The following is a 21,096-nucleotide window of genomic DNA, read 5'->3' on the forward strand; positions in this document are numbered from 1 at the left end:
GAATCGAACCGGAGCCTTCGACGTGAAAGCGAACGTGTTAACCACTAGGCTACTCCACTGCCCCGAAATCAACATGTCATGTCTGGTCAACCTCAGCAACGTCTGTCTATATATGACTGGACAGATGGACAATGGGCAAGAGGATCTCGGGCACCCAAAGATTTATATTTTGTTTGTTGTTTGTCTGCAATATTATAATTATATGACGGCGGCTGGTAAATAAACAACTCAGGACCAGACAATCAAGTGACTGGTACTGTGAGCAGCGATACTTGTTCTCCGACATTTTCGCTTGAGTGTCGGAATTAGAATTAAAGCCTCAAAAACTCGACGTGTCCATTGCACGATTCTGACCGTTTCATATTATATTTCTTTTGATCGAGGATAGGATATTGTCGATTTGTCTGCTGATGGTCATTTTGATCCCGAAATATATCACACTTGGTAGCATTTTACTAAAATTGTTGACAGACAAAAGTGAACTTTACGTGAATCTAACTTGACATCTAAAACACACAGTACAAAACTGTTTAAAGATCTGACTCGTCAAACTAAAAACTTCATATGTGGCATAGAATGTCCCCTTAGCGGACTGATTTATTTTGGAGAGAAATTATCGACCTGTCTTCTCTACAGAGCTTGAGTAACATGACTCTCTACCATTTCCTGATCTGACATCGTTGTACAGGAATCTTTGACGTCCACCTTGACCCCCCGGAAACGTTCACAGGTTCTAGGATTGATGCTGATGGGGTAACAGTCAAAAAGCAGATCCTTAAATGAACAATACGAAAATAACGATCTTCATTGGGTGCGGTGAAACGGTGTCTGCCTTGGGCGATCCACTGTCTGTTCTGTCTGTCTGTCCAGGGTCATTCCACTTTCAGCTATGTCTGTCTGTCCACTGTCTGCTCTGTCTGTCTGTCCTGGGTCTGTCTGCCCGTCCTGGGTCTGTCCACTGTCTGCTCTGTCTGTCCTGGGTCTGTCTGCCCGTCCTGGGTCTGTCCACTGTCTGCTCTGTCTGTCCTGGGTCTGTCTGCCCGTCCTGGGCCTGTCCACTGTCTGCTCTGTCTGTCCTGGGTCTGTCTGCCCGTCCTGGGTCTGTCCACTGTCTGCTCTGTCTGTCCTGGGTCTGTCTGCCCGTCCTGGGTCTGTCCACTGTCTGCTCTGTCTGTCCTGGGTCTGTCTGCCCGTCCTGGGCCTGTCCACTGTCTGCTCTGTCTGTCCTGGGTCTGTCTGCCCGTCCTGGGTCTGTCCACTGTCTGCTCTGTCTGTCCTGGGTCTGTCTGCCCGTCCTGGGCCTGTCCACTGTCTGCTCTGTCTGTCCTGGGTCTGTCTGCCCGTCCTGGGTCTGTCCACTGTCTGCTCTGTCTGTCCTGGGTCTGTCTGCCCGTCCTGGGTCTGTCCACTGTCTGCTCTGTCTGTCCTGGGTCTGTCTGCCCGTCCTGGGTCTGTCCACTGTCTGCTCTGTCTGTCCTGGGTCTGTCCACTGTCTGCTCTGTCTGTCCTGGGTCTGTCTGCCCGTCCTGGGTCTGTCCACTGTCTGCTCTGTCTGTCCTTGGCCTGTCCACTGTTTGCTCTGTCTGTCCTGGGTCTGTCCACTGTCTGCTCTGTCTGTCTGTCCTGGGTCTGTCTGCCCGTCCTGGGTCTGTCCACTGTCTGCTCTGTCTGTCCTGGGTCTGTCCACTGTCTGCTCTGTCTGTCCTGGGTCTGTCTGTCTGTCCTGGGTCTGTCCACTGTCTGCTCTGTCTGTCTGTCCTGGGTCTGTCTGCCCGTCCTGGGTCTGTCCACTGTCTGCTCTGTCTGTCCTGGGTCTGTCTGCCCGTCCTGGGTCTGTCCACTGTCTGCTCTGTCTGTCCTTGGCCTGTCCACTGTTTGCTCTGTCTGTCCTGGGTCTGTCTGCCCGTCCTGGGTCTGTCCACTGTCTGCTCTGTCTGTCCTGGGTCTGTCCACTGTCTGCTCTGTCTGTCTGTCCTTGGTCTGTCCACTGTCTGCTCTGTCTGTCCTGGGTCTGTCTGCCCGTCCTGGGTCTGTCCACTGTCTGCTCTGTCTGCCCGTCCTGGGTCTGTCCACTGTCTGCTCTGTCTGTCCTGGGTCTGTCCACTGTCTGCTCTGTCTGTCTGTCCTGGGTCTGTCCACTGTCTGCTCTGTCTGCCCGTCCTGGGTCTGTCCACTGTCTGCTCTGTCTGTCCTGGGTCTGTCCACTGTCTGCTCTGTCTGTCTGTCCTGGGTCTGTCTGCCCGTCCTGGGTCTGTCCACTGTCTGCTCTGTCTGTCCTGGGTCTGTCCACTGTCTGCTCTGTCTGTCTGTCCTTGGTCTGTCCACTGTCTGCTCTGTCTGTCCTGGGTCTGTCTGCCCGTCCTGGGTCTGTCCACTGTCTGCTCTGTCTGCCCGTCCTGGGTCTGTCCACTGTCTGCTCTGTCTGTCCTGGGTCTGTCCACTGTCTGCTCTGTCTGTCTGTCCTGGGTCTGTCTGCCCGTCCTGGGTCTGTCCACTGTCTGCTCTGTCTGTCCTGGGTCTGTCTGCCCGTCCTGGGTCTGTCCACTGTCTGCTCTGTCTGTCCTTGGCCTGTCCACTGTTTGCTCTGTCTGTCCTGGGTCTGTCTGCCCGTCCTGGGTCTGTCCACTGTCTGCTCTGTCTGTCCTGGGCCTGTCCACTGTCTGCTCTGTCTGCCCGTCCTGGGTTTGTCCACTGTCTGCTCTGTCTGTCTGTCCTTGGTCTGTCCACTGTCTGCTCTGTCTGTCTGTCCTTGGCCTGTCCACTGTCTGCTCTGTCTCTCCTGGATCTGTCCACTGTCTGCTCTGTCTGCCCGTCCTGGGTCTGTCCACTGTCTGCTCTGTCTGCCCGTCCTGGGTCTGTCCACTGTCTGCTCTGTCTGCCCGTCCTGGGTCTGTCCACTGTCTGCTCTGTCTGTCTCTCCTGGATCTGTCCACTGTCTGCTCTGTCTGTCCTGGGTCTGTCCACTGTCTGCTCTGTCTGCCCGTCCTGGGTCTGTCCACTGTCTGCTCTGTCTGCCCGTCCTGGGTCTGTCCACTGTCTGCTCTGTCTGCCCGTCCTGGGTCTGTCCACTGTCTGCTCTGTCTGCCCGTCCTGGGTCTGTCCACTGTCTGCTCTGTCTGCCCGTCCTGGGTCTGTCCACTGTCTGCTCTGTCTGCCCGTCCTGGGTCTGTCCACTGTCTGCTCTGTCTGTCTCTCCTGGGTCTGTCCACTGTCTGCTCTGTCTGTCTCTCCTGGATCTGTCCACTGTCTGCTCTGTCTGTCCTGGGTCTGTCCACTGTCTGCTCTGTCTGTCTGTCCTGGGTCTGTCCACTGCCTGTCTGTCTGTCTGTCCTGGGTCTGTCCACTGTCTGCTCTGTCTGCCCGTCCTGGGTCTGTCCACTGTCTGCTCTGTCTGCCCGTCCTGGGTCTGTCCACTGTCTGCTCTGTCTGCCCGTCCTGGGTCTGTCCACTGTCTGCTCTGTCTGCCCGTCCTGGGTCTGTCCACTGTCTGCTCTGTCTGCCCGTCCTGGGTCTGTCCACTGTCTGCCCTGTCTGTCCTGGGTCTGTCTGCCCGTCCTGGGTCTGTCCACTGTCTGCTCTGTCTGTCTGTCCTTGGTCTGTCCACTGTCTGTCCTGGGTCTGTCTGCCCGTCCTGGGTCTGTCCACTGTCTGCTCTGTCTGTCTGTCCTGGGTCTGTCCACTGTCTGCTCTGTCTGCCCGTCCTGGGTCTGTCCACTGTCTGCTCTGTCTGCCCGTCCTGGGTCTGTCCACTGTCTGCTCTGTCTGCCCGTCCTGGGTCTGTCCACTGTCTGCTCTGTCTGTCCTGGGTCTGTCTGCCCGTCCTGGGTCTGTCCACTGTCTGCTCTGTCTGCCCGTCCTGGGTCTGACCACTGTCTGCTCTGTCTGCCCGTCCTGGGTCTGTCCACTGTCTGCTCTGTCTGTCTGTCCTTGGTCTGTCCACTGTCTGCTCTGTCTGCCCGTCCTGGGTCTGTCCACTGTCTGCTCTGTCTGTCCTTGGCCTGTCCACTGTCTGCTCTGTCTGTCTGTCCTGGGTCTGTCCACTGTCTGCTCTGTCTGTCTGTCCTGGGTCTGTCCACTGTCTGTCTGTCCTTGGCCTGTCCACTGTCTGCTCTGTCCTGGGTCTGTCCACTGTCCTCCTGTCTGTTAGTATCGTGACAAAACCCTGGTGATTTTTGCACGAGTGCAGCCAAAGTGACTACCGACGGTGTCATTTCCGCCCCCAAATCAGCCCCTTTCTCTCGATTAGCCTCCGGTTTTAGAAAAAAATATAAACGTCCCGAAAAATGGTTTCGCAGTTCCAAAACTACTGTTAGGCTCAGAGAAACAATGGATGTTTCTTTGAAGAAAGCAAATTAAATCTTCAAACAGTAAAAAAAAAAGATGTTTTCTGCTATAGGAGTCACTGTGATGATGGCATAAAGCTTTAAGAAACTCATCAAAATAATCTTTATTAACGGGGGCCTATGAACATGCTATAAAAGTTCAAAGCTATCGCGCCACCTATACCAGATCACGGAGTGCCATTAGCATATTTATTGAATATGTCCAAATGGAAATCAACAAATTTATCAATCAATTGAACTTCAGTATTATCCTATTATCCAGTATTATCGTTCTATTCCAAAATCGATGTCATGACCTTGTCATTCGAGTGCTGGGGCTCTGACATCTAGGAAGTGCTGCTTACGCAAGAAGTTTAATATAATTTCATTCATTTACGAAATAAATCAAATTGGTGGTTGCTGAATGTCGTTATCGACGTCATCGTTCTGTAATGTCAAGCTAACATCCCACATTTAATTGATAACCTGACATTTAACTACAGTAGGACAAATGTCATGATGAAAGGTGTACAAGAAAAGAAAAAAACATTGGAATTTTTTTGTATTAGTTTTACACATACAAACCAGGGTCACGGGTGGCTCAGTCGTCTAAGACACCGCAATTCGCTGTGCTGAGTTGCGTCCCTTGGACACGTCTGAAACCAATGATCGTGGGTTCGACCCGAGTATTTTTTTAAAGTTTATCAGCACCATACCCATGCTCGTGGTTTCACCAAGGTGTCAGACGTGTTACACGCCTAAGACCTGCATCACTTCGGGCTTTCCTTCCACATTAAGCTTACACGCCGTGATTTAATTGGGATACATTTCAGAGCGGCGTTAAACCCAAGTCACTCACTCACACATGCAAACCTCCGTCAAATGATCAAACAGTGTAGTTCAGTGGTACCCAAGAGCAGTAAGGTACGGAAGCCTTTTAGGGCCGTTATGTTTTTGTTTTTTAATACTAACTTGAAATTTTAAGATGTCATGTTGAAATTTCAAGATAATGATCTTAAAATTTCAAGTAATAAGTTGAAATTTCAAGTTATAATCTTAAAATTTCAACTTAGTATCTTAAAATTTCAACTAAGTATCTTGAAATTTCAACTTATTTTCTTGAAATTTCAAGAAGCTAAGTTGAAATTTCAAGATACATAAGTTGAAATTTCAAAATACTGAGTTGATATTTCGCTGTGCAGAGTTGCGTCCCTTGGGCAGGCCAGAAACCTACGATTGTGGTTTCGAATCCCGGTTCGCCCCGATTATGTTTCTAGGTTTGTCAGCACCATACCCGTGCTCGTGGGTTTCACAAAAATGTGCAGTGCTTGCAATTATCAGTGACCAAAAAGTACTGATAAAAAGGATGACAATAGACACGAGATGATGTCTTTGCATCTAAAGCCTAGCCTTGGGCGTGCTCCGAATGAAGGTGCTTTACGACAACAAACATTGTACAAAAATAACTCAAATCGATTCAAAAATACTGTTTTTATGAGAAACATTAAGATGTCCTTCCGGAAGTTATACTTATCGACTAGAAATTTAAACAGCAGAGAATGCTTGCGTGTCTGAAACGTAATGATAAAACACATGTTTATCCGTCACCCTAATTCGCTTGTTTTTTTATTATGCACGAGAGTCCCCTATGGTCTAAATGATGATGGCTTTCTTAACCATTTCACAGGCTGGTTCGTCTAGATATTTTCATACGTCGTCGCTTTCGTTTGGCCCTCGTGTGATTTTCTTATTTCAGAGGGTGTGCCAAGTTAACGTGATATCCTTTAGACGTACCAGAACCTTAAGATCGTGGGTTCGAATCCCAGATTCGCCCTGCTTAAGTTTTCTTAGTGTGTCAACACCATATTCGTGCTCCTGGTTAACGCCTAAAACCAGAGATATAACTGAAATACTGCCCACAACGTCGTAAAACCCCAAATTCATTCATTAATTCGTAAATCCTGATTTTGTTTTTACTCCGGGAGATTTCAGCGGGAAAGGTACCGTTAGCATAAGCGGGCGTTCACTATATAGCCTGGTACGTTATGTGTCTTCTTTACCCAATACTAAGTTTTAAAACAGACGGAAACATTAAAGACAGTGTGGATTGTTAACCACTGGGGTGTCTGGTCTAAATTTGATCACTACAGGCTGCTGTGCTATTTCTAACTCATCCATCCATATTTCGGATTTCTTTGTACATATATATTTGAACCCGTGATGGTCCGGGGTAGAATAGGTCTTCAGCAAACAATTCTTGCCGTAAAAGGCGACTATGCTTGTCGTAAGAGGCGACTAACGAGATCGGGTGGTTAGGCTCGCTGACATGGTTGAAGCACGCCATCGATCCCAATGAATCGATGCTCATGATATCAATAACTGGATTGTCTGGTTCAGACTCGATTATTTACAGACCGCCGTTATATAGCTGGAATATTGCTGAGTACGGCGTAAAACAACAAACCAACCAAACCAACAACATATATATTTGAATTTACAAAACTTTAAAAGGGTTCCGGTTATAATGTTTCTTATGAATTGTGCCATCACGTTAGCATGAAACAATTTAAGAAGGTGTTATTTTAACATTTAACAGCGTATGTTCAAAGTTATAGCTTGGTTAATTTCTGTAAAAGTTGAGAGTCGTGATCTCACGAAACACATGTATATTTTGGTCTCTGTCTGATGCGGATAGAAGGATGTGGTGAGATGTGGCCAGTTTAAAACACTGAAGGTCGTGAAACAGGTGTTTATCAGCAGTTGGCTTCATCTTCAACCCGATCTGGAGCTATGTCGTAATATAGTGGGATGCTCTCCCCGCGATACGAGGAATCGCTCACACACGCAAGTAACCCTGAGCAGCATGTTAGCTAAATATAACTGCCTCATGAATGGAAGCAGTTGCACAAGACTGCCTTAAACCACAACCGATGTCGTAAATCGGTGTACGCGTGTCATGACGTGAAACAACATCTCGGTGGCCGCCACTGCGTAGGGAGGGCACTTTCTTGCCTAGAATAGAGTTCCTAACTTAGCAGACGGGAGATAGCATCATCGTAGCCGTCAGTGAAGAAGTCTAAGCCTCTAGACCTCGTTTCCTTAACGAATCGTGGCGTTGTATGGTCCTTAGTTCTCCTTCTCTCGTAGCTTGGGGTCTTTGCGCCATAGAACGTTGACGTCAGGTGATATTTTATAAGGCAATGTCTGGAAATGCCAAAACCCAGAGGGAAATTTGTCACCAATTTTGGAATACAAGCTTGCCCCAAGGTTCACTGTATAAACTGATCCTTGCGATGCGTCACACTCATTTGCAACTGGCTAGGAATAGTCAGAGGAAATACGTCCTGACGTATGAACAAGTTGACGTTGTCAAATGTAACGTAATGAATTCAAACGTACATTTCAATGACGTGTTTCTCATTTTAGCATATAAACACGTACAAAGTGACGTTTTGTTGCACACGGCTTAAAGATGTTTGTCAACTCAACCTGAATAACACACCCACTTTGCCAGACGTCAAAACAATAAACATGACGTTCGCTAGTCAAATAAACAAGATTTATGAAATATCACACGACCTTGTGTGTGTTGTGTTTGGGTCCAAAGTCCTTATGCGTCAACATGTTTATATCGTTTTCCTCAACACAAATTGAATGTTGATGTCGACTAGAGGCCAAGTCAATTGTTCACCTGAAAAACACGGGAACGAAATAGGAAATTGGATCTGGCATCATTTTTGTCAATGACGCATCAGATTTGAAAATATCCTGCACATGTCTACAATAAAACGTTCTGAATGATGCAGTCATGATCAAATATATAAATATAAATATAAATTGTCAATGCAAGAGAAGAACTAGCCCCGCCTTTCTGCCGAAACAGATTCTACTTGGCGTAAAACAACTTCTGAGCAAAACTCGTATGATGCTCTTAAAAATCTTCTTAGAAGGTTGAACCTCAAAAGATGTGAAATTTGGACTTAAGCTGCTGGTGTATTCCTCGACATGAAGAGAAAAAGTCGACTACAGGAAAGGTGAAGTTAACGCTCCTGCCACACAGTCTCGTGGAGAGTGTTTTGTCACTGAATCTTTAAGCATGTTTCTCCGGTTACAGTAAAGCATCAGGTCCCACAGCGTGTCTTCTTGCATACATATAGTTAGTTACTGTTATGTTGTCGATATACTACTGTAGCAGTATGCTTGTAAATAGATTATTGATAGATTTATAGTAACCTAACATGAACTAAATTAATAAGCTAACCTAAATATTTAACATTTAATATGTTTAAACTCAAAGCAATTCCAGTTCCTCTGCAATAAGTCTCTATGTAGCCTATACACGAAGAATCCACTGCATGGCAATCTCATAAACAGCAGTACTCAACTGCATGACATTGTTAACCTCCGAATACCCTATACAGCAGTACTCAACTGCATGACATTGTTAATCTCCAAATACCCTATACACATCAGTACTCAACTGCATGACATTGTTAACCTCCAAATACCCTATACACATCAGTACTCAACTGCATGACATTGTTAATCTCCAAATACCCTATACACATCAGTACTCAACTGCATGACATTGTTAATCTGCAAATACCCTATACACATCAGTACTCAACTGCATGACATTGTTAATCTCCAAATACCCTATACACAGCAGTACTCAACTGCATGACATTGCTAACCTCAAAGTACCCTATACACATCAGTACTCAACTGCATGACATTGTTAATCTCCAAATACCCTATACACATCAGTACTCAACTGCATGACATTGCTAACCTCCAAATACCCTATACACATCAGTACTCAACTGCATGACATTGCTAACCTCCAAATACCCTATACACATCAGTACTCAACTGCATGACATTGTTAATCTCCAAATACCCTATACACATCAGTACTCAACTGCATGACATTGTTAATCTCCAAATACCCTATACACATCAGTACTCAACTGCATGACATTGTTAACCTCCAAATACCCTATAAACACTAGTAGTCAATACCAAGGCATTGTTAACCTCAAAATACCCTATAAACAGCAGTAGTCAATAGCACGGCATTGTTAACCTCAAAATACTCTATAAACAGCAGTAGTCAATACCAAGGCATTGTTAACCTCAAAATACCCTATAAACAGCAGTAGTCAATAGCACGGCATTGTTAACCTCAAAATACTCTATAAACAGCAGTAGTCAATAGACGGCCTCAAAATACCCTGTAAACAGTAGTACCCAACAGCATTTTAACCTGAATATATTCTATCTACACTTTAAACAGCTGTACCCAACAGCATTGTAACCTCAATATATTCTATACACACCTTAAACAGCAGTACCCAACATCATGTTAATCTCAATATATTGTATACACACTTTAAACAGCAGTACCGAACAGCATGTTAATCTCAATATATGTCACAAACAAAGTATTGTTCCAACCTCTGAACGTATTCCAGCTCTGCACCTTAGTGACCTGTGACAAATGCATGTTGAGAGGAAATATAATTGGGATTTCCTGACCAATGAAATGTTTGTCTCATCGAGTTGATACTTCATGAGTGGCAGAGACGAGTAAGAGTGAACTTTGCCAGGTCACGAGATGGGATAAACATGTTATGTCACAAGAAGAGACAAATGTCATATTTATTATTTATTTGCTTACTGATCTTCTGGGTCTTGCTCTGGAAAAAAACACTGTGACATTATATTTGGGGGCAGATCATGGTAATAAGTAAATGGGACATAAGGGATGAGCTATTTCATATTCGTAGGAATGGGGGTGGGGGAGAGCGGAAGTTTTTTTATGGAAACTGGATACTTTTATACTGCAAGCAAAACCAGATAAACATGATCTTTCATTTTTTTAAAGACTTCTTGGTATTTATCCAAAAAATGTAAATTGTCCCCGAAACGTCTTGATAAAACTAATATTGCTTAATAATAATAATAATAATAATAATAATAATAATAATAATAATAATAATAATAATGAAATATCCTGCCCCACAAAATTCAGTGTTGCAAGGTGTTTTTCTTGACAGAATTCAAGCCAAAAAAATGAAAAAATAAATATCTGATTTTGCAGCTGTAGTTGAATAAATATCGAATCTCGATACAAAATCCCAGCCCCCCGACCAGTCCTTGTTATAGCCCCTTAATGCCGAGTACCAGGCAGGGTAACAACAAATACCATATTTTAACATCTTTTGGTATGAGTCTCCGGGCGGTCACTTTAACGAGGAGCGCCTCTAATTTTAATCTTTCTTAATTTGAGCTAAACACCGACTTTTGAGAATAAACATATCTTAAGTTCTAGTCACAATAATTCGTTGAAGAGGGAGTCCTCAAGAGGGAGTTGAATTTAGATTTGATTGTCTCTTGGAATATTGGTGATAAGAAAGCTGAAGTACTCAAAATGTGTTTTCCTAAGAATAGATTGAGCTGGTTAACCCATCCTAATCATTTATTCACCAAATATGTACTTTCAGCAAAAGCGTTCTGAAGTATTCTGTTTTTGGAAGAACCAACATGGTGATAAAAATTTGCTGTTTTGATTAATAGTGTGTAGATAAGAGGGTAGAGTCCCAGTTCTGCTCGGCTTGACCAGTTGTGCGTTGTTCTGCTGACACCTAACCTGGATTTACAAAATCTGAGCTGCAGTCTTGGGGATGAATGAAACAGAGTTGTTTAGCAGGATTGATGCTGTACCCCGGTTATATATGCCAGGACGCTTTTTCTTAGAACGTATGGATTAACGGTGATTTCACGGCATACATTACGAAAGTTGAAAACAACTGACGCCATTGGTGGTAGCCCATCTCTACCTTCATCAACATGATGCCAGAGTGATAATGATTGGTTTACACCCTGAGTTTGGGGGAGGGAGATGTTTTAGGGGGAGGAGATAACGGAAGGGGGTCACTTAGAACGCAGGGTCACGTCTTGTATGCCGTGGTGCCCCACACAGCTTCGCCCGTCCATGGATCAAAATATTTTGTTTTTCGTCTTCATGGACCTCCAGGCTATCATGATTTTGCAACAGTTCACAGAAATATATTTCCAGTATGTAAACACTACGCCAGACGAACCTGAAATATTCCTGATGACATCATGGCGTTATAGATCTTTACATTTGCGTACAGAAAAACAAATAGGTGATGATGCTTAAATTGTTAATCAACTAATTATATAACGCACATGCTGAAAATAACAATTCGGTATTTAAGCTTGTTGTGAAAAATAGGCAGTGAAACGTGGTAAAAACAGTTTGTTTTTGTTATCTTAAATGCGCATGTGGTTTTTGGTTGGTTCGAAACCATCCCCAATTCCAGCTCCACCCCATCCCGAATGCCATCAACAACCCCCCCATCGCTACGCTGATACCCCGCTCTTTCACCATTGGCTATCCGGGTTGTGTATACTTCACAAATACGTTAAAAGACATGCCGTGTCACGTATGACGTTCATTTCATATCAAGGTCAGACGTGTCTCAAAGTCTTTGACGTGGGTATATTTTTATGACTACTCTATTTCTTTGTTGAAAAACGTAGACTGGCTGCGTCATTGATTTACATCCGGGTTCTATCTGCTGACACGGACGGACTATGTTTAGTCACGTAGCCCTTTAGGGCTCTGATACAAAACGAACACGAAGCGACACAATCATGCCTAACACCACCCCCTCAAGAAACTCCTTGCAACGTTGCGGAAATGACGTCACGATGATTGTACTGGAGGGTATCCTCGTGACGTCACGCCAGAGAATGAACTTGGCGCGGGTTTGATCCATACTCCGCCAGAGGGGGAAACAGAAATAGACAGCCTTATCGGCCAATGATAAGTAGAGTTCATACACAAAGGAGAAGTGGTATATTTAGCTTGGTATGTACCCACGAGTGGTTAGGATCACAAGCGTATGACCTTACACTGGGAAGACTACTTTCGGTGAACTTATTCCACTAGTAAAACAAGGTTAAAAGGTGCCCTATATTCACACTTGTTTGCTGTCATGAAAAGTGCCATACATACAGTGAACCTGGAGGTAATTAGAGTTCCGTTAGCTTTATCTTAAATGCCCTCCGTGGGACAAATATAATTACTGTAGAGGGTTGAGCTTCATCAGGTCAACTGTGGCAAAACCAAACAACCCATCTCTAAGGGCGGGGTCAGGGACTGAACGTGGAGGCCTCGGGGTGGTATACACGACTCCGGTGCGTCACTGATTAAGTTATACAGAGTGACCCGACAAGGGTTTATAACGCCCCCGAACCTCCATCATCAATATGATCTATGTGCGTCAGTATATCGGATGCTGGGCAATCGTTGGGGAGTCTGCCAGTGCTGGCTGGCGCAGGCTTGTTTCTAGGTTTCTGGGTTTTTAGCACTGGTTACACTTCGCCTTTATAGTCTTGGAGGGAGAACTACTCCGTTCCAGAAATACAGCTCCATCACTGTGCGATTATTTAACCAATTGTTTCTTTATATTCACTCCTTCACTCCCTTCATCTCCACCATTCACTCTATCCTTCGTTCTCCCTGTACGTTCTCTTCATTCATCGCCCAATCCTTCACTCATTTCTTCATTCTAGCCTTCGTTCTCCCTGTACGTTCTCTTCACTCATCGCCCAATCCTTCACTTCTTTCTTCATTCTAGCCTTCGTTCTCCCTGTACGTTCTCTTCACTCATCGCCCAATCCTTCACTCATTTCTTCATTCTATCCTTCGTTCTCCCTGTACGTTCTCTTCACTCTTCGCCCAATCCTTCACTTCTTTCTTCATTCTATCCTTCGTTCTCCCTGTACGTTCTCTTCACTCATCGCCCAATCCTTCACTTATTTCTTCATTCTATCCTTCGTTCTCCCTGTACGTTCTCTTCACTCATCGCCCAATCCTTCACTTATTTCTTCATTCTATCCTTCGTTCTCCCTGTACGTTCTCTTCACTCATCGCCCAATCCTTCACTTATTTCTTCATTCTATCCTTCGTTCTCCCTGTACGTTCTCTTCACTCATCGCCCAATCCTTCACTTCTTTCTTTATTCTGTCCTCGTTCTTACCTTCGCATTATCCTTTACTTATTCCTTGACGTACGCCTTTATTTCATTCTTCGCTCTACGCCTCGTTTTCTCCTTCCCTCATTCCTTCATTCTCTTTTCACTCTATACATTACTTCTAAGCTCTGTCCTCCAGTTCCTCGTCAGTCTCCCTCCCCAACAAGTGGCAGCAAGTGTTGCGTTAACAAACAAAACGTTTGTTTGTTCCCGTTTTCACCAATATTCACTCACAGACATTCAACTCTATCACTTACTCCTTTACAACTCACCCGCTCCTTCACTTTTTCGGGTACTCAACTCATTCCTTCTCTCATCCACCTCTTCCTTCACTTACGCCTTCTCTCCTTCCTCCACTCCTTCCTCCACTCGCTTCTCCACTCATTCCTTCTCTCACTCCTCCAATCACTCCTCCGCTCGCTTCTCCACTCACTCCTTCACTCACTCCTCCACTCACTCTTCCACTCACTCCTCCACTCACTCTTCCACTCACTCCTCCACTCACTCCTCCACTCACTCCTTCACTCACTCTTCCACTCACTCCTCCACTCCTTCCTCCACTCACTCCTTCACTCACTCCTTCACTCACTCCTCCACTCACTCCTTCACCCACTCCTTCAATCCTTTCCTCACTCCATTCCTCACTCCTTCACTCGCTCCTTCACTCACTCCTTCACTCACTCCTCCACTCACTCCACTCATTCCTCCACTCACTCCCCCACTCGCTTCTCCACTCACTCCTTCACTCACTCCTTCATTCACTCCTCCACTCCTTTCCTCACTCCTTCACTCACTCCTTCACTCACTCCTCCACTCACTCCACTCATTCCTCCACTCACTCCCCCACTCATTCCTTCACTCACTCCTCCACTCATTCCCCCAATCGCTTCTCCACTCACTCCTCCACTAGCTTCTCCACTCACTCCACTCATTCCCCAACTCACTCCTTTCCTCACTCCTTCATTCACTCCTTCAACCACTCCTCCACTCACTCCTCCACTCACTCTTCCACTCACTCCTCCACTCACTCATCCTCCACTCACTCCTCCACTCACTCCTTCACTCACCCCTTCACTCCTTTCCTCACTCCTTTCCTCACTCCTTCCTACACTCGCTCCTCCACTCACTCCTTCACTCACTACTTCACTCCTTTCCTCACTCCTTTCCACACTCCTTCACTCACTCCTTCACTCACTCCTCCACTCACTCCACTCATTCCTCCACTCACTCTTCCACTCATTCCTCCACTCACTCCTTCCTCCACTCCTTCCTCCACTCGCTCCTCCACTCACTCCTTCACTCACTACTTCACTCACTCCTTCACTCACTCCTTCACTCACTCCTCCACTCACTCCTTCACTCACTCCTTCCTCCACTCCTTCCTCCACTCGCTTCTCCACTCACTCCACTCATTCCTCCCCTCACTCCTCCACTCATTCCCCCCTCACTCCCCCACTCATTCCTTCACTCACTCCTCCACTCATTCCCCAACTCGCTTCTCCACTCACTCCTCCACTCGCTTCTCCACTCACTCCACTCATTCCTCCCCTCACTCCTCCACTCATTCCCCCCTCACTCCCCCACTCATTCCTTCACTCACTCCTCCACTCATTCCTCCACTCACTCCTCCACTCACTCCTCCTCTCGCTTCTCCACTCACTCCACTCATTCCTTCACTCACTCTTCCACTCACTCCTCCACTCATTCCTCCTCCACTCACTCCTCCACTCATTGCCCTACTCACTCCTTCTCTCATTCCTCTACTCACTCCTCCAGTCATTCCTCCACTCACTTTTCCACTCACTCCTCCAACCATTCCTTCACTCGCCCCTTCACTCATTCCTCCACTCACACCTTCTCTCATTCCTCCACTCACACCTTCTCCAAATCCTCCACTCACTCCTCCACTAACTCCTTTACTCACTCCTTCACACATTCCTCCACTCATTCCTTCACTCACTCCTCTACTCACTCCTCCACTCATTCATCCACTTAGTCCTTCACTCACTCCTCCACTCACTCCTTCACTCACTCCTTCACTCACTCCTTCACTCACTCCTCCACTCATTCCTTCACTCACTCCTCTACTCACTCTTCCACTCATTCATCCACTTAGTCTTTCACTCACTCCTTCACACATTCCCCCGCTAACTCCTCCACTCATTCCTTCACTCCACTTACTCCTCCACTCGCTCATCAACTCACTCCTTCGCTCACTCCTTCACTCACTCCTTCACTCAGGGGCGGTCGGGTAGCCTAGTGGTTAAAGCGTTCGATCGTCACGCCGAAGACCCGGGTTCGATTCCCGACATGGGTACAATGTGTGAAGCCCATTTCTGGTGTCCCCCGCCGTGATGTTGCTGGAATATTGCTAAAAGCGGCGTAAAACCATACTCACTAACTCACTCACTCACTCCTCCACTCACTCCTTCACTCACTCCTCCACTCATGTCTTCACATATTCCTCCACTCACTCCTTCACAAATTCCTCCACTCATTCCTCCACTCACTCCTTCACTCACTCTTCCACCCCTCCACTCACTCCTTCAATCACTACTCCACTCACTCCTTCACTCACTCCTCCACTCATGTCTCCACATATTCCTCCACTCACTCCTTCACAAATTCCTCCACTCATTCCTCCACTCACTCCTTCACTCACTCCTTCACTCACTCCTCCACTCACTCTTCCACTCACTCGTCCACTCACTCCTTCACTCATTCCTCCACTCACTCCTTCACTCTCTCCTTCACTCCTCCTTCACTCACTCTTCCACTCACTCCTCCACTCACTCCACCACTCACTCCTTCACTCACTCTTTCACTCACTCCTCCATTCACTTCACTCACTCCTCCACTCACTTCTTCACTCATTCCTTCACTCGCTCCTCCACTCATTCCTTCACTCATTCCTTCACTCACTCCTCCACTCATTCCTTCACTCACTCATCCATTCACTCCTCTACACACTCCTCTTCTCATTCCTCCACGTATTCCTTCACTCACTCCTCCACTCACTCCTCTACACACTCCTACACTCACTCCTCCACTTATTCTGTCACTCACTCCTTCACTCACTCCTCCACTCACTCCTTCACGCATTCCTCCACTCATTCCTTCACTACCCACCCACTCACCCCTCCATTCCTCCATCCACTACATCAGGCCATAACGTTTGTTATACATGATTGACTGAATGTTGTTTTAAGCCACAATGAGAAATATTCCAGCTGTGACAGCGATGCACGTAGTAATGCATCACCGATACAACACCGTCATCATGTAGTTCTCTCCACTTAAACCAACTCCTGAAGCGAACGAAATAAAATCGATATGTTCTGTCACCCATAAAAGTTTTCTATAACATGTACTCCCAATAATTGTTGTTTTAAGGTCTGTTGGAAAGAAGACATAAACAAACCTGCTGCGTCGTACCACTTCAACACTCATGATCAAACGAGTACCACAGGCCAAAACTAAAGCACATTATCCAAATACACGAGGAACGGCAGTATCGTTAAGTGTCTGTTCAGCAACTGAAAGAATCAATTGTACAAAAAAAATGGTTTAAAAAATTAAAACCATTTTTTCAAATATTTCAAACTCAACGACCTCTCGTTACAGCTTGATACTTTGGACGAAGAACCCTAAGCGCAAATTTAACAGATAACCAGGGATTACATAATACCATTAGTCTGTCTCACCAGATATAATATATGGTCTCTGGTCTCACAGACCCTGAAGATCCGGTGAAGAATAGATCTTCAGCAACCCATGCTTGCCGTAAAAGGCGACTATGATTGTCGTAAGAGCGGCTAACGGGATCGGGTGGTCAGGCTCGCTGACTTGGTTGATGCATATCAACGTATCCCAATTGCGTGGGTCAGTGCTCATGATGTTAGTTACTCTATTGTCAGGTCCTGACTCGATTATTTACAGACCGCCGTCATATAGCTGGAATATTGCTGAGTGTGGCGTTAAAGAACAAAGACAAAACAGACCCTGAACCATATTATTTCCCCTTCCGCCTAGCCCTTTTTGTAACGTAAAACCCCAAATGAAGCAAGTCTGGATTTTCCACAGGTTCGGGTTCTGAATCTCCCATTTCAGTGGGGCCCCTTTTCGATTTAATCGGAATTGTTTGTTTCTATAAATAAAATATATATATATTAAAATTTATATATTTTCAGAGACTGAGCGTGAGTGTAATAATACTACTGACGGTCACTTCAGCAACCCTGACCGATCCAATTTCTATGAAGTGGGGGCGTTATCTGTGGGTCACAGTCGTACCTGGCGTTATCAGCTCCGGGAAAGTCCACAGCTGAGGCCATGCACTGACCGAACCTGCGCGTAGTAGTCACATGACAAGTCACATGATCAACAACTATTACGCAAAAGCTCGTCATTACTGAGTCGGCCTTCAGACGCGCATATATGCAGCGAATTCACTTCAAGGCCCGGACTGTGCACGTTGAGCGAGTGTGTTCAGTGGTTCCGAGAAATCTCGCGCATCCAGAAATAACAACGGCATTGTAGGAGTCGATTATTCGGGCGATGTCTCTGAAGTGATAACGTCTTCAGGATCTGCTGTTAAAGGATGGTCGTCTTGCATTGGTTCCCCTCCCCGCGTGGTACCAACTGCAGTCCACCAATTACGCCTCGATATCTTGGAAATGGGTTAATTGCTCTCACTTGTTTACAAGTTGGTCACACTGCGATTCTTCGCGAGAAAACAATAATCTTCACTGCGCGTTGCCGGCGCATATGATTTGGAAGCAATCCCAAGAATGTCGGAGGTCGGTTAAGGAGAGCAGAATATGGCCATCACAAGTACAGGGCATGTCAGTAGACAGAGTAATTAACCTGCCTGCGTTGTATATTATTTATCAAAGCAGTGTGTGCGTGCGCGTGCGTTTGTATGTATGTGAGGGGTTCGGGTTAGGGTGGTGGTGGCGGTGATGGTGGTGTGTGTGTGTGTGTGTGGAGGGGGGGGGGGGGGGGGGGGGGGGGGGGGGATATGGGCTACGAAACCGGAGATCCGGGACTAGCTTCGTGTATTCAAGAGTTCTGGGGCTAGTTTCTAAATAGGAGACCTTGGACAGGATCAACGTATTCAGGGGGTAGTTTCTAAATAGGAGACCTTGGACAGGTTTCACGGGTTCAGGGGTTAGTTTCTAAATAGGAGACCTTGGACAGAATCCACGTATTCAGGGGGTAGTTTCTAAAAAGGAGACCTTGGACAGGTTTCACGGGTTCAGGGGTTAGTTTCTAAATAGGAGACCTTGGACAGGATCCACGTATTCGGGGGTTCAGGGGTTAGTTTCTAAATAGGAGACCTTGGACAAGATCCACGTATTCGGGGGTTCAGGGGTTAGTTTCTAAATAGCAGACCTTGGACAAGATCCACGTATTCGGGGGTTCAGGGGAGGGGTTAGTTTCTAAATAGGAGACCTTGGGCAGGATCCACGTATTCGGGGGTTCAGGGGTTAGTTTCTAAATTGGAGACCTTGGACAGGATCCACGTATTCAGGGGTTCAGGGGTTAGTTTCTAAATAGGAGACCTTGGACAAGATCCACGTATTCGGGGGTTCAGGGGTTAGTTTCTAAATAGCAGACCTTGGACAAGATCCACGTATTCGGGGGTTCAGGGGAGGGGTTAGTTTCTAAATAGGAGACCTTGGACAGGATCCACGTATTTGGGGGTTCAGGGGTTAGTTTCTAAATAGGAGACCTTTGACAGGATCCATGTATTCGGGGGTTCAGGGGTTAGTTTCTAAATAGGAGACCTTTGACAGGATCCACGTATTCGGGGGTTCAGGGGTTAGTTTCTAAATAGGAGACCTTGGACAGGATCCACGTATTTGGGGGTTCAGGGGTTAGTTTCTAAATAGGAGACCTTGGGCAGGATCCACGTATTTGGGGGTTCAGGGGTTAGTTTCTAAATGGGAGACCTTGGACAGGATCCAAGTATTCGGGGGTTCAGGGGTTAGTTTCTAAATAGGAGACCTTGGACAAGATCCACGTATTCGGGGGTTCAGGGGAGGGGTTAGTTTCTAAATAGGAGACCTTGGACAGGATCCACGTATTCGGGGGTTCAGGGGTTAGTTTCTAAATAGGAGACCTTGGACAAGATCCACGTATTCGGGCGTGCTGAGTTTTGTATCTAAAGCGGAGACAAGGGATTAAAGTACTGTCAGAAATGCTAGAAAAATATTTTCTGGCTTCATTTGATAAATACGAGTCATAGGGCTATAAAAATAGCATATCAAAATAACGCAAATCGACCTAATCTAGCCTATCCCAACTGGCACTGTGATTAGCCTTAAAATATTCTTTTACAGGTAAAAAATAGATAATGAATATGTTCCACCATTCGTTTGGAAAATACCGTTATACCGCTGTTTGTCAAAATCAATCATTTGTTATCTTCCTGTAGGAAAATATTTGCACTAAAGTATTGCCGGAAATGCTAGAAAAATGTTTTTCTGGCTTCATTTGATAATTACGAATCATAGGGCTATGAAACTAGCATATATAAAAATAACGCAAATCTACCTTATCTAGCCTTTCCGAACGGGTACTGTGATTAGCCTGCAAAGGTACTTTAACAGGTAAGATGATGATAAACTTAGAAAACATTCGTGCGTTGTCATACATGTATGAAACGGCATATAACCCAACACCTGTCCCGAGGTGATGACCTCGCACCTGCTCGTGCATTCACGCAGGTGCAAATGTCACCTGAGGTGGGGATGGTCTCAAAATATTTTTGTTATTGTACTTTACTGAGATATGCATTGTTTGTGTAGCAATTTAGAATATGTACTGCATTAAATTTGCTTGGAAAAATGATGGAATAGTTAAAAGGTTGCGGTTTTTGAATCAAGAAGTACATGATGTTCTACAGATGATTTCTTCAGGTATTGCGTGTGAGTGAGTATGGTTTTACACCGCTTTTAGCAATATTCCAGCAATATCACGGCGGGGGACACCAGAAATGGGCTTCACACATTGTACCCATGTCGGGAATCGAACCCGGGTCTTCGGCGTGACGAGCGAATGCTTAAACCACTAGGCTACCCTACCGCCCCCTTCAGGTATTGCATCTGACTCCGCAGATGATGTATATGAATCTGTACTGTCACCCAAAGGTATGATAACTGATTCAATAAGGCTGACATCAATGACTGCGCAAATCCTCCCTTTGACATGTGTGAGTTTGAATGTTGTGTTATGTCTTGCCACGAACCCTGTACAGTTAGCCAAGATAGGCTCAATATGGTTGAGCTCACAATGTCTGACGTACGTAAGACAACTTGACCGTGTTGTGCCGCCAGGACGTATGTCTTGTATGTTACTGGCTTCTTATTCCGGCGAATTGTCTCCATGAGTTGAACTTTCGTTCAGATGGTCTGAAATCGACATTGCAAGATGTCAGATAATCCTGCATGGTCTTCAGACTACTCATGGTTGGCGCACCAGTATCTTGTTCCCAAAGTTATAGTATCTGGCAGGCGGGAGCGCGGGCGGGTAGCCTAGTGGTTAAAGCGCTCGCCATGATATTGCTGGAATATTGCTAAAAGCGGTGTAAACTAATACTCACTCACCATAGTAACTGGCGTTAACAGTGACACCGGGGTTGTTTATATTGGGCATTAACTAATGTTACAACCAGTGTATGAACACATCACAGTTCGTTTCCT

At 45.9% G+C, this 21,096-nt stretch overlaps 1 protein-coding gene across 1 annotated transcript; it reads right to left on the reverse strand.

Annotated features, from left to right (window-relative positions):
• Positions 1 to 804: 804 nt before the first annotated feature.
• On the reverse strand, positions 805 to 20,781 carry LOC124152239 (glutenin, high molecular weight subunit PW212-like). The gene is made up of 6 exons (XM_048394665.1): positions 20,700 to 20,781; positions 3,681 to 3,891; positions 3,283 to 3,555; positions 2,965 to 3,160; positions 2,477 to 2,678; positions 805 to 1,445 (listed from the first exon to the last, which is right to left on the reverse strand). The coding sequence occupies exons 1-6, from the start codon at positions 20,779 to 20,781 to the stop codon at positions 805 to 807; spliced, it is 1,605 nt and encodes a 534-aa protein (XP_048250622.1).
• Positions 20,782 to 21,096: the final 315 nt, after the last annotated feature.

Source organism: Haliotis rufescens, unplaced genomic scaffold (assembly GCF_023055435.1).
Source record: "Haliotis rufescens isolate VD_foot unplaced genomic scaffold, xgHalRufe1.0.p SCAF_13, whole genome shotgun sequence".
NCBI classification, from domain to species: Eukaryota; Metazoa; Mollusca; class Gastropoda; order Lepetellida; family Haliotidae; genus Haliotis; species Haliotis rufescens.